Genomic DNA, 14,326 nt, shown 5'->3' on the forward strand with positions numbered 1-14,326 from the left:
TAAAAGAAGAAGAAATAGAGAGAGAAGCGTTTTGGCAGGACAATTTAAAAAGAATAAGATCACTCTAGAAACCAAAGTGGATAGACGAACTTATGAGTGTTTATTATGAATGATACACACTATTGCGCAACTACCCATACCGGTTCTAGGACAATAGAGTATCCACACCTGAAAATTAGAAGGAAATGTATGAGAGATGTAGGAAGGAAACACAAAATAAAAGCGTTGAATAAATTATGGTTTAGGGCTAAATTGTATAGATTATAGGAGCGTGTTTTTTTCAGAATTTGAAAAAATAAAGGTCATCTAAGATGGTATAAAACAATAAAAATAATGAAACCTAAGATGGTGTTTAATCCTCCCTTAGGGAAAATGATTTCAAGATGAAATTAATATTCAAAAAACGTTCATTTTAGAATAAAAGGAAAAAAATTGTCGTGACCGGGATTTAAACCTGGGTTATTGCAGTCACTCACACGACCACACCCTAAGCCCAATTCCCTAACCCACTTATTCCCATACTAAAATCAAAGTAAAAACCCTAACAGTCAAACATCAGAGTGAGACAAACAATGGAAACAATAAAACGCAAGATGGCGACTCATACTCCATACGCAGTACGAATAACTAATTAATCAGAGTGACTCGGACCCACACCTCTACGGAATTGCCAGTACGGCGCCGTAACCTACTGCCAATGCCACTCAGTATGTCATGAAAACCTTGCGGGTAATTTTATCGTATGTATAAACATCGCCATACACGGTGCTTTTTTAGCAAATAAAATATAAGAATACAACTTCTTGAGGATGAAACTAAGATGAGATGGAAAAGAATTTTAATGAGGTATGGAGGTTAGCAAGCAAATAAAAAAATTTTGGCAGAGTGTTCTAGGTTGCCATTTTGAGCCGAGGTTACCGAGCCATCTTAGCTTGTGCAAATTGTTGCAGTGACAAGAAAACTATATGATTGGCATTCATTAAATTTTTTTAACTTGCATGGTTATTTATATCTTCCAGGGTTGCAAAGTATTTTCAAAAGATTTAAGTACAATTTAGTACACTCTACGAATCAGGAGTTACTAGACAGTCAACTCAGGACTGCGCTGCGCTCCGGCGCACCACCAAAACATGTGCACAGTCTGCTGTTACGAGGTGCGGACGTCAATGGAGTCGACTCTTTAGATTCCAGTCCTCTTCTCCTGGCATTAACAACTTCAAGAGCAGAAAACATGTTGGACATTGCTGAGCTTCTGTGCGAGTTTGGAGCCAATGTGAATTACAGTAGCGGCGTTTTCTTTGGTGAAACTCCTCTTCATTTTGCAGCAATGCACAACGATTATGCTCTCATAGAACTACTGGTTCGCCATAACGCGAATACTCACGCGCAAAATTTCGCGGGGTACACGCCTTTACACTTTGCTGCGCAGAACGGTAACGAAGCTAGTGCAACCGCGCTATTTCTCAGTGGGGCGGATTTGAATACTAGAGAAATGTACTGTGGGTACACTCCTTTGCATTTGGCCGTGATTGGCCAATTTGAACACACTGTCAAGGCGATGGTGTTCCTTGGAGCGAAAATTAACCAATCGGATTATTGTGGCCTGACAGCGATGGACAGGTGCAAATCAAAAGAGATCCGGAAATTCTTACTGGCTTCCAAATGTCCGAGAATGTCAAGTCTTGAATCAGACTGTCTTTCTGTCATAAGGGAAAGAATAAGGAAAACCTCAAGAATACGTGGTTTTGACAGTCTACCACTTCCATTTACTCTGAAAAGAAAACTCAAACTGGAGATTACGCGGAAAGAACTGTAAAATTGTCCCTTCCTTCTTCAGTTTACCCTATGCAATTATTTCCATCTCCGAAGGCTACATTTTTTTTAATCTATAGATATTCCTAGTTTTTACTCCACGAAAGCATATCAATATGACTTTTTTAATTTTTACTTATATCATGTTATTTTGATATTTATCGGATACTTTATTAGTCTTTTTCCATTGTGGTATCGATTCAATAATATTATATTTTAATTGCAGTTGTATTTAAAAGGTATCATTCAATGTATGACAATACAATAGATGTTTAAAGAAAATTTTGCCTTTACTAGGTTTCGTTTAAATCCTATTAGTTGAAAAAGAAGGAAAATTTTCTCGAACCAGCCACACAGTGAAGAAAAACCAAAGCGCTCTCCTGGATTACCTTCAATACTCAATTGAAATTGCTCTTGCCTGTACCACGCTTTCACTTGATAAACAAGACGCAAAAGTATCGCAGAGATTGTTCCAAGAAATTCGCACCATTGTCCCAACCAATAAGATTCGAATCTTACATAAAGTAAATTGCGACTTGGTCAATCGCGTTTTCTTGCGCCCAGGTAGTAAGCTTGTTTTAACTTTGAGTTTTAACGGCTCCTTGTCTTATCATGTTTTTATTTGTTCTGACTAGCTGCTATGATTACTTTGGTTTTGCTTTTACGACAGTCAATCAATATAGGCTCGAACGGTAGTGCATCTGTTTTAGCGAAGTACCTACAGGCACAAACTAGTTGTTTTAGTACATGAAATCTCGCCTGCCCTTATTTCAATCCCAAAACCTAGGGAGGGAGGGAGGGAGGGAGGGAGGGTAGTGCATCGTGAAGGTACCCCGCGGCGAGCAACTGGTTTCTACTACCCCGCTACGTTTCTCTCTCGGCCAGCGAACAAGAAACCAATTTTTCGTAGGGTATAGTAAATCGAGAAAAAAATGTGATGGTGTCTTTTGTGACTCTAACTGGCGCCGAAGTATCATTTCGCTTTATAGCATAATGAACATTAGTACGCATCGTCTGATTGGTAAGTTCAGTTTCCAAGCGGATATTTTATCAGGTTGTAGAGCCAGCATGTGTTATCACGTGTTATAGAGCAAGGACTCCATAACACGTGATAAAGCTACGGGGCATGCTGGGAAAACACGAGGTGCTCTATTGCTTAAATATCTTTCGTGCATATAAAGATACCGCTGTCGGCGTTTTCCACAAATACTGCAATCTGATTGGCTAATCTACACACCGAATAAAGGGGGTAAGTTTCTAAAGAAACTATGGTGCTGTGTCGGTGGGGGTAACAAGGTAATATCAACCAACTTGAAATTGTAAGTTGGCCACCGTAAAGATTTAAAAAGCTGACGTTTCGGGCGTTAGCACTTCGTCAGAGCGAATGACGAAGGGTTAACGCTCCAATTTACAATTTCAACTTAGTTGATAGTACCTAATCTGCACATCATCTCGTCCGTGATTGATGATGAGTAAAGTGAGCAACATACGCAGTGACTTATTTGTATCTTTCTGAGCCTGCCCGGTAGCTGAATTTTCCGAAAGTCAGTGGTCTTCATTGTCAGAATTAGATACTGTCAACAACGCTTCCGTAACGTTTGAAAGGCACCGAGGTTCCCTTTGCTTCCCACACGACAAACGGAGGCACACATTTCATCGTAACATTCAAGTGTCCAAAACATCAATTATTTAATAAAAACGGACCAGAACAGCTGAATGTAATAAATTTCTTGTTTTCGGTTTTTTTTTTCTTTTTAAAATCCGACTGACCTGGTCATTTAGTCATTATTTACAATATTTTAATCTCATGTACCTGACATAATTCTGATAAATTGTCCTATTTCTTCTCGTACTCTACTGACAACAGAAATAAAGAAACTTTCAGTAAACAGAATGTTATGCAGCTTACAATTAGGAATGGTTGTTTTACCACAACATCGGGAACTAAAACTCTTTCACTCCCAACAATATCAATTCTACGCACTGAGTGCCATACAATTATTATGGTTTCTGTTCTAAGAATTTGGTGTTTCATCGAACCAGATACCCTGGTTGATGTTTTTCTACCTTCTCATCGCTTTGTATCGAGAAAGTGTATTGGTATTATTAGGAGTTATTCACATTTGGTCTCTTCTGGGAGTGAAAGGTTGAAGGGACAAAGATACAATGTGTCGCTTTCGACTAAATCTGAAACTATCCTTGCCTAAGTTCCGTATGATAGAAAAAACAGAATGAACTGAGTTCTTAAGGACCGTTGGCGCCCTTTTTAATTGAATGTCGTAACCGAAAAACCAAACTAAACTCGGCAGCCTAGTGAAAAAAATGAAAATATCTCAAAGTGGCGATGAAATTTAGAGTCAAAACAAATTGGACAAGGCGCGCGAAAACGAGGGTGACCAAGCCACTATGTGATTGGTCAAAGAGTGGCGCGAGTTTCCTAAACCAATCACACAGCGCGTAGGAAACCTTTACAATTCCAGCTTACTTTCGGCACTTAATGGAAAATTGCACCCTGGAGGAGAAGATTGATTCGTATAACAGAACACGAACATAATAACTTAAAGAAAAATTTTTCAAAATGCAAACTGTGGTTTAGCTCCTGAAGTGACTAATCAGTGTGTAAGTTTATGTCTTGTAGAATAAAGCCTGAGATTCAACGGTTTTCGTGGTGCAAGTTAAGATTTTAAAAATTCTGAATAAAAGTTTGTCTATGTTCAATAGGGAATTTAAGCAGTCACGACGGCAACGCCACGGAAGACGTCGATTAAAAAATTAGTTTCTACTTTTAGTTAGAATTTCGAAAATGACTACATGTGTTAACCGTCTCATAGGGCGCCAAACCTTAAACTCAACATAACGCATAAAAGTAGCGTTGAGTTCCAAATGTAAATTAAAATAATTTGCCGCCGCCGTTTCGGTTCGCAGACGACACAAATTTTGGGGATTTCACGTTGTTGTTTTGCAAAGGACGGCTGAAAAATGTACAAAGTTTTAAAACGCACGTGCTGGCTATTGTTCTGCCAATTAGATCTACTGTTTTTCCACTTTCTCGTTGCCGTCGCCATCGTGGTTTGCTTAAATTCCCTAATGTTACAGCTAATACCACGCTACCGTATGTCACTCTTGAAAGTTGAAACACCTATTTCTTGTTTAACTTAACGCTTTTCTTCAGCAATTTTCTAAGGATTTAGTATGCGAAAAGTAGAAGCTGAACAATCAAAATTTACGATGGACTAGTAAGCAACTAAAAAAACGTTTTCTAGTGGTGTTGTTTACGGAAACGAAGTATATAGTCCTAAAATACGCGCGGTTTTGGCGACCAAAAAACATTAACTTGAGCAAAACCTGTCTAATACTTGGAAAAGATCTCAAAAAGGAAAAGCTCAAGCAAACAAAGAAATAGACAAAAAAACTTCAACCATGAGGTGTTAACTTTCTGATGGCAACGGAAGCACGATCATCTCTATTAAGGACAAGTGAAACTGAATGTCTAAGACCAGCATAATATGAACATCATACATTTGGCGTCTGTCAGTTAACACTGACGCACGAGTTACAGAGCTGTGCCGCGCTTATACAGTCATCGTGACAGAATGCTCCGCATTTTCTGCAAACCTCCATCGCCTTCAGCCTGCAAGAGCAACTCTTGAGCAGCATCGATCTGTTAAAGTTCTTAGCGGACACCGTGGACGACGTAAAGCCACTTTTGGTGGCAGTGCCCGAAGCAGAGCGTCGTCGTGTTAGCTCCTCCCGGTTGGCTGCCACCTGTTGACGCATCGCAGCACGGGATGGAGGTCTCGGCTTAATGAGGGAGGCGGGAGCACGGAGCTCTACAGCATCGTGTGAAAGAATCGAAGGAGTGGAAATGGAAGCTGCTGACGTAGACGCCTCATTACATGGCGTCTTAATTGTTCGTTTTTTTGCGTACACCGTACTAGCGGTAAGCATGGACGGTGGCGCGCAAGTTCTCACAGCTTTTAGAGCCTCTGTGGCATGTGCCACAGTGACCATTTTGTAAATGGGTATGGACCGCGATCGAGATGTACGTGCGTTTGAACGAAGCTGTTTGGCGGCTTCGGATCTCCTAGATTCGGTGACTCGTTTCGGAAGACAGTGCGTCGGAAGTTTTTGTACAGGTACCGTCAGCGGTTGTATCATAGCACTTGACATCCTCGGTGATTTGAGTTGTGACCTGCCTAGGGTGGGATCCTTATGGTTTCCGGTCATGGTGCTTCTTGGTGACGAGGCTGGCGCCGGGGAGAGAGGCGCTGTGAAGTAGGAATCCGTGGGGTCTTGGGATAAAGAACTGTCGTCTGGAAGGGTCCTGTGCGAAAAATAAGGAAAAGTTACGGAGAGCTACAGCCATTCCTTTCTAAAACGGTCGCCTTTTGGTTAACCTTTCTCTTTCGCAGGCAACAAGAAGCAAAATTGCTTCCTGATACAAACAAACACACACAGAATCAAAAGCAAGATAACTTACCTTTTTCCCCAGACTGGTTCGAAGAACTTAGCCTGCAAAGCAAAAATTTCACGGGAAAGTGAAAAGACATGAGCACATCAATAACTTTGCAGCAATGGTAATTGTTTACAATTGAGGAAAAAAAAAAAGAAAAAGAAATTTGTGCCAGTCAAATTATTAATCATCACACATTCACACAACACGTTCACCATCACCTTCCAAGGATCCAATTTGGCCAGTCGCTCTTCCTCTTGTTTGATCCTCTGTTGCATATCTGTCATAAAGTCACCTGGAAGGCAGAAGAAAACAATCTATCAAACATAACCATAGTTTTAAATGTGTCTTAGTATTATCATAAGTTGGCTAGATACTATTTTGTTATGTAAACGACCCCACAAGCTTTTTAGCTTTAATTCTTATCGTGTATAAATATAGATTGAGTAGTCCAGTGGTCAGTGCGCTGGACTCTAGGTCAGATGGCCCGGGTTCAAGTCCTGGCTGGGGCTTGACGTTGTGTCCTTAAGCAAGACGCTTCACTCACATTGCTTCGTCTTCTCGGATAGGACGTAAAGCCGGAGGTCCCGTCTCCTGCACCTATCAATTAGTTAATTTCGGCAAGGGACGTTAAAGAATCCACATCACGAGATTACTGTGATGTGGTCTGGCCTGTTTACTGGGAAGGGGGGGAGGGGGCATCTGTAAAAATTTCTCCTTTATTAATTGTAAACTGCCGCCGGCAGTCTGGAAAAGTCCCCCGCACAGTGTTGTAAAGCGCATTAGAGCATTTACATGGAAATGCGCTATAGAAATTGATCTATATTATTATTATTATTATTATTATTCTACTACTACTACTACCACTGCCACTGCCACTGCTACTGCTACTGCTACTACTACTACTACTTAGAGATGGTGAGTCAAAACGCGATCCTGCTGCCCCTAGCACATCCTGGATTGGAGTACTGACAGCGTTCTCCAGAAGCACCAGCAGCTGGAGCTCTCACGGACTACATGTGATTGCTTCTGAAGCACCGCCTACTATAATGAGGCAATTTATGACCTGTCTTTACCAATGGACTTTTAACCTTTTGCTTTATTTTTATATCCAACCAAACTCAATTATCGAAACTTGAAAGGAAACTAAAAGTAAATGCAAGGGGGAAAGATACAAATTGAATGGATGTTCTTTCCCTTTAGGCACTCACTTATGTACTGCTATTTTTTTTTTGCCGTTATCAAAAAAAACAAAAAAAAACAACAACAACAAAAAAAATCTGAGGAACACTAAATTGCTGAACCTCTTCTAAGGAGTGGGAGTCCATTAAAAACAACTTTCGCTCCGACGAAGGGCTAACGCTCGAAACGTCAGCTTTTATAATCGTAACGGTGGCCAATTTATCATTTCAACTTTGTTGATATATTCAAAAGATTTCGTTACCCCCACCGAAGCAGCTCCAAACAGATTCTTTAGAAACTATCAGTCTTTATTCATTAAAAACAACCCTCAGCATTTCTTTTTAGCTGACAGTTCACTAGTACTCGCCAGTAGCTTCTAATTTTTCTGGACTTCTTACAGAGTGAAGTAAGCAAAACCCAATGCAATCCTGGATTGCTTTTAATACCAAATTGAAAACTGCCATATAAAGAAATGCCTCTTACCATCTTGAAGCCTGTCTTTCCATGAATGACAAGCACTTGCAAAGAACTCATTTGTGAAAGCAGTGTGTGATGGTCTGAGTAAAAAAAAGAAAAGAATAGCTTGTTGATCAACTGCTTCTGATTAAAACATTTAGTTAGAAATAAAAAATTTCATTATGAGACTTGGAAAGCCCTTCACAGGCAATTCCAAAGTAAAGCTTAGTGCAAGCTGACTTGTGTAGGGTTGGACAGGTGGATATGAGCTGGTCCAGAGAGAGCTGTCCTGCCCCCTCCTGGCACTCTGTTTATTTGTCATGACCCAAATCCATATAAATATTGCTATCTCTGGCCCTCCTATCCAGTCAATAAGTACATAATAGCTACATGTGAATTAATGTTTTGACACATAAAATATTCCCTATAAAGTTTATTCCATGTTGAAACCATGTACTAATGTGTACGATGAATAAACATTAACTTCTATCAAACTGGCACATTTTAGTTTTTGTTACTTTGCATTAACAAGGAATGGGAAACACAGACCTTAAAGCTCCATCATGGCCTATTGCTCTGTCAACTTTGGGTAGTAACGTCACTAACTTGTACTGATACCACTGCGGCAGCATGTTAAATGTTCGCTGGTTGATGAGAGACTGCAAAAAAACAATGTCAAATGAATAGATCATCACAATATGTCTTCTTCTTACTGCTGCCATGGAATTATAATGAAGCTGGTTTCAAGAATATGGTACTGGATCACCTAATAATTCTCTAATTGATATATATATATTTTTTCTATTCTCATTGCCAGTCTGCTTGATATTGTATGGGTACTATAAGGAGAAATTTTGTCTTTATCACTAAAGGCAGTTAACCCTTCACACCCTTATCAGTATGCATATTCTCCATACTGTTCTCTATACATTTCTTAAGGTGTCGACAAGGAGAATTTAACAATAAAGTGCTTTACTAGTTGGTGATCATTTCCTTTATTCTCATGACCTTGATGTTAGATTCAGGGGTGATAGTGTATGGAGAAATTATAGACTAGCCACCCTTAGGGGTCAAATGGTTAAAGGGTTAACAAGACAGTGAGGTGACATGTTCCTTGCTGAACTGTGATAAAAATAATGACCAAAAGACATTGGACCAGACTTACACGAAGAGGTATACTGGTGAGAATTGAGTCTGGAGACTGTATGTCTACGCGTCCCTCCTTGGTCCTCTTTAACTGTGCAGCTGAAAAATCAAACACTGTACATTTAATATCCTACAACTAGTAAAACTTCCTAGGACTGAACACGTCATGCTAAAAGTACGTGAACTGTTATGCTGGAATTCTGCTCATAATTTATGCTCAAGGCTTTTACAATTTTGTCAGGAACTTTCAGTATGCTTATGTTTGACAGCACTTCTTTTTCAAAGTATTTGTTCACTGCCTTCACACACTGTTGAGTTCAACCATCATACAAAATGCACTTTCATGTTACAGTCAATAATGTTGTGAACCACTCAGGAGATAAGTGCAATATTTCTCAGGTTCAAAAATCACCTTCCAAAGCTGAGCTTGGTAGACTTTGATCCTAAATATCTGTTACGATAATGACTGACTACAGCATACAGTACAGAGAGCTTGTCTATTTGGCATGGAACTTAACTGCATATTATTATAAAGCCACGTAGGATCTTAAAGTTGGGGCTGATCAGCAAAATGACCCAAATAATGTGTGAACCCATTCCACTCACAAGATCAAAACATTAATTCTCTGCACCTTTCCTCATATATTCCTCTTGATTTTTGCTTTGAGCATTTGGTGCTGAATCAAACAATATCCTTTAATTGATAATCATATTTTTCTTTCTTCAGCCTTCTGCTATAAAATCTATTGTAAGAAGAAATTCTCTTTTGTATTAAAGGGTCAACCATTTATTTTCTGAACATGCTCAAAATGAGTAACCATAACTGCTTTGGAGTAGAAGTCTGATGGCACTCACCAACACTCATTTTCTTGTATCTTCTTGGCTAAAACAGAATGCAATCAATAAAAGCAGTTAGCAACATACAGTTTACATGAACAGCTTTACCACAAGAATGTGACCAGGATTCATAAATATTCACATTCGTGAATCCATGTTGCATTTGCATCAACTGACACTTGAAACTTTCAAGCATTACTGTAAAGTTATCAAAACCCTTTCAGGCTTGGCATTTGCATTTCAGCAAAAAAAAAAAAAAAGGTTTACTTTTTTGTTTCAGGGAAATTAAAATAAGAAAAACCCAGGTGCGGGTTTGTTGCCAAGCGCAGGCTGCCTGCAAAATTTTCCAAGTGAAAAACTAGCAATTACTGGCTGGATTTTTTGACTGGCAATCGCTTGGTATAACACAACAGGCACCTCCAGCATTACAAACTAACTGTCATTCACCACTTTTGAGATGCCTCACTTGAAATTTCAACTGGCACTGTAATTTCTTAGCAACAACCATGCAGGTGAGCAAAAAACCCCTTTAAAGATATCCAAAGTTCCTCCAACTCTAATTTGAGAACTCAACCAAGTACCAAGTACACCACAGGATACCAACCTTGGATGCTGTCCAAAGGTCAGAAAATTTCTCCAATTTTTCTTGAGCTTCCAGACCATCAACTGAGCTTGGAACCCTGGGGAAGCTGTGACTTGCAATAGCATTGGCTGTAACTGATGCACTAGATGGAGGTATGAGTTTGGATGAGGGCGGGACAAGAACGGATGGAGCTTTCACCTGCTGAGTAAACAATAATAACTACTATGATGCCATACTCGTCCCTGTTTAAATTGGCAATTTATTCCAATCACAGCCACTGCTTACCATAGGATTATTGTTTAATTTTAAAGCTGTTGCTTTTCTTTACAGGTAGTTGCAGTGAATCTAATTGGACATTCGCAATTCACTCAATAACTTTCATCTTAAAGGATACTTTGGTTTTTAACAACTGAGTTGATAAATGTAAATTGACTACCATAAAGAGTTTCTAACGCTGACGTTTGGAGTGTTAGCCCTCAACATAAATCTTACACTGTCACTACATTTACCATGGGTTTATACTTCAACTGCATTTTATCTAAATAAGCATTACAGTAAAACTTACTTTTCCATTCCCATTCCTTCCATTACTTCCTGATCCACTTTCAACTGTACCCACTTTGAGATTTTTCAACACCATTTTTGGCACAGGCCTTGTACTACTCAACCTTGGTCTCTTGTTTGAAGACTGGCTGCGTGGTCCTGGTTTTGGACCCCGTTTTTTTTGTAGTCGTCCATCTTTTGTGAGTGCCACCTTTGGTTTGGCATCCCTTGGGGACGGATTGGGCGGGGGTGGTTTCAACTGCGGCATTACAATGTCATTTGTTCCCATAGGGAGCTTAACTTTTCCATTATTGAGATGAGGTCCATTCACACTGTCCTTGTCAAGGAACATGCTAAATTCTGCATCATCAGTCATATCCATAAGGTCAGAATCAGAGTCTAGTGCTATGACATGGCAAAAAAAATAAATAAATAAATAAAAATAAAAATAAACATTAAATCAAAAATCTATTGTACTGAGGATATAAAAAGCTTCACTGTTGATCCCTTCACTTCCAAGATCTCATCAGCAATTCTCCTTACTGACTGCCATACAATTCTTTTGATGCTATGATGTAGAATTTAGTATTGGATCAACTAAATAAATAATAATAATCTCCTCATTGACATATGTATATTTTTTTCTCATTACTTGTATACTTGATGTTGTAAAAGGAAATTCTGTCTTGGTCATTCATAGGAGTTAAACAGTTAAATAAAAATGACAAGACATATCTTATTAACCAAGCGCGAGGGCTGTACTGGGAGAATATCAGCCTGAGGTCTTGACAGTACGGACCTCGCTAGGCTCAGTCCATACAAAAAAGACTGAGGGCCAATATTCTTCCAGTACGGTCCCGAGCAAGCTTGGTTAATAAGAGATTTATTATACGACTAAAGTTCAAGGGAACACAAGTGCAGTATCATTCGGGACCATTCAGGACAGTGCCCAGTCCAATACTGAGAGATAATTGACCGACAAGAGAGCATTTTGATTGGTTGATTTTAGTTATTGGCCCTCTGACTGCCCGAGCCATGTAATAAATAGTTATATGCAACATACCAGAATTTTCCCCTGAAGTCTCAACCCTGTTTGGCTGCAAAGAGAAGAAAACAAAACAAAAAACCAAAACAAAAAATAACAGTTTTGGTGATCAACAAATTTTATTTGATCAAGTCTTAAACTACCGTAACTCTTATCTTATTATTATTTCTGGTTTTACACAGTTTGCAGAGTTCCATGAAAGGAAAGACACAAATTAGTTCAGCTGCTAAATTGCAAAAACAATGAACATGAGAAACCCAATTTTTTGACTCTAAATTTCTAGAAAATTTTGATAATTTGAACCAAAACTGCTTTCCCTTTCCCAAACAAACACTGTAAAATTAAATCCCTGATATTTTTAAGCCTTAAATAATAAACACCAATTTCATTCCCAGGGCTCAACACTAATTTTTCTACTTACTAGCCAAGTGGCTAGTGACAATTTCAGTCTGTTTACTAGCCAAACTGGCTGGTGGAAATTGAAAACCACTTGCCTAAACTGAATTTCTACTAGTCTGTGGCTAGTGGGCTACCGTTAGTGACAAGCCCTGCTTTCTCAAAGGAATGGTAAAAATTCAGGATTCCACTGAGTTTCATTTGTAAGTCAATACATGAATTTCAGCTTCTAAAAAGTAAAATGCTCAACTAAGCAAATCAACAGTGTTCAGGCAAATATTGTTGCAAAGTCAACAGCACTTACATTAAGTCGGTAACAGCTCATTCGTCCTTCCACTTTAATGAACAGATCATTTGGCCCACGAGAGTGATGGTGAAGCATCGCATTAAGACATGCTAAGGGTGCTGTCCCACGGCTGTTAGAGAATAATAGGATTATAGGAACTATTTATCATCATAGGGTAAAAAGCCCACTCAAAAGTCACATACACCCTGTATGATAATTTTCATATGAATTTAGAAAGGTTTCCAGCAATTTCTCTGAGCAATACACATATAAACAAATTTAACCAATTAAATAAACAAGTTAAACATTCCCTAGTTCAAAGACCAGGGAGAAGAGGAAGACACTGTGATGATGATAATGACAACATTCCACTAAGGGTGAATGTTTACCCTCCCAAGATTTTAGCCATGGTCAGTGGTTATTATCACCCTAGATCTCATTTCCTTCCATGGTATTATGCTGTACTTTCTCTCTCACAATATTCAATGCAAAAACAGCAACAATTTAAAATGTCTTTGACCTCATAAAAAAGGAAAAACAAAGAATAAATCCATAAAATAACCAGACAAATAATTGAAACAAAGTAACTGACGAACCATAGAGAGCAAAATACAGCTTCCCTGGCCAACAGCCAACTAAAAACTGATATTTATGGAATTCAAGCCTAAAAATCCTGGAGTTGGTCCAAGATCCTTAAGTTCGTATATTCCTTCCCATTCCTCCTCCATGTTGATTCACAAACACCCAAATAGTCTTCTTAGCAAAAAATCGAACCAAAAAAAATTCGGCCAGCTTTGAATATGTGGTATGAAAATGTAAAAAAATCTAGCTTAAATAAAAATACTCCCTCTTCGTACCAGTCTAAGGTATTACTGTATTTTAGAAAAGTCAAAGTCGCTAGCATAAAGCGCAACCTCACTCGAAATACCTTGGCTCCATTTGCTTTGTTTCGATTGTTCAAAATAATTTTACAGCTAGTGAGTTTGTACTATACTGGGGTTGAACATGACACAGACCTTTTAAATAAGTCATGATCTAGGAAAAGGGTCCTCTTCACCTTGAAAATCAACGAACTGCCACTAATCTTCAATTCTGTCAATCATAGACCGGCGAAGAACGCATCGCTGTCCTTACCTCAAATCGCGCAAACCCTCTTCCTGAATGACCTTCAGGATATCTTTATGCGTGAGCGGTGCAGTAGACCTCTCTAGCACCTACATATAAAATCAATACTCCTCAATAAATGATATAACAGCCTAGAGAAAATCGCGGAGCTTTGAGTCAGCTGACATTGCATTCATTGTCACCATTGCAGTTTACCTGTTTGGCGGCTTCAGCCCATGTTATACCTTTCTTTCTCTTTGTTTCGCCCTTCTCCGTACTCATTTCCCAGGAGAACCGTTAGCGTTCGATAATACCGTAAGAATCCGATCGTTTTCAAGTTGGAAATTGTCAGGCATGGGCGAGATTTTGAAGTGTAACGCCGAATCAATCAGACGATCAAACCGCCATTTTGCAACAGACGAACGAACACAACGGATCACGTGACAGCTTTACAGGAAGTTTTTAAATTAGGCCGCGCCACCA

General features: G+C 39.1%; 2 protein-coding genes across 3 annotated transcripts in view; one reads left to right on the plus strand and one right to left on the minus strand.

Moving 5' to 3' along the window:
* The window catches only part of LOC111336582 (uncharacterized), a 4,236-nt gene extending 2,131 nt beyond the window's left edge, over positions 1 to 2,105 (plus strand). Inside the window, exon 3 of the mRNA XM_022942706.2 lies at positions 1,020 to 2,105. Coding sequence (XP_022798441.1) covers positions 1,020 to 1,816 — 797 coding nt within the window. The 3' untranslated portion in view covers positions 1,817 to 2,105. The remainder of the gene's footprint in view (positions 1 to 1,019) is intronic.
* A 1,377-nt stretch (positions 2,106 to 3,482) lies between these two features.
* On the minus strand, positions 3,483 to 14,282 carry LOC111336592 (polycomb group protein ASXL1). Of its 2 annotated transcripts, none has more exons than XM_022942723.2 (13): positions 14,060 to 14,282; positions 13,874 to 13,953; positions 12,758 to 12,869; positions 12,076 to 12,109; positions 11,035 to 11,417; positions 10,491 to 10,667; positions 9,905 to 9,932; positions 9,069 to 9,148; positions 8,453 to 8,562; positions 7,931 to 8,004; positions 6,487 to 6,560; positions 6,293 to 6,324; positions 3,483 to 6,136 (listed from the first exon to the last, which is right to left on the minus strand). In XM_022942723.2, the coding sequence occupies exons 1-13, from the start codon at positions 14,123 to 14,125 to the stop codon at positions 5,344 to 5,346; spliced, it is 2,043 nt and encodes a 680-aa protein (XP_022798458.1). In that variant the 5' UTR covers positions 14,126 to 14,282; the 3' UTR covers positions 3,483 to 5,343. The 2 variants fall into 2 exon arrangements, with proteins under 2 accessions (XP_022798458.1, XP_022798457.1); XM_022942722.2 differs by having other exon boundaries at positions 10,491 to 10,670.
* Between the last annotated feature and the right edge of the window lie 44 nt (positions 14,283 to 14,326).

Source organism: Stylophora pistillata, chromosome 13 (assembly GCF_964205215.1).
Source record: "Stylophora pistillata chromosome 13, jaStyPist1.2, whole genome shotgun sequence".
NCBI classification, from domain to species: domain Eukaryota; kingdom Metazoa; phylum Cnidaria; class Anthozoa; order Scleractinia; family Pocilloporidae; genus Stylophora; species Stylophora pistillata.

Coding starts and splice junctions, on each gene's coding strand:
- LOC111336592 (XM_022942722.2), bottom strand. CDS start 14,125: ATGAGTACGGAGAAGGGCGAAACAAAGAGAAAGAAAGGTATAACATGG. Junction 13,954..14,059: donor GGGCTGAAGCCGCCAAACAG/GTAAACTGCAAT, acceptor TTTTATATGTAG/GTGCTAGAGAGGTCTACTGC. Junction 6,137..6,292: donor GAACCAGTCTGGGGAAAAAG/GTAAGTTATCTT, acceptor TTTTTCGCACAG/GACCCTTCCAGACGACAGTT.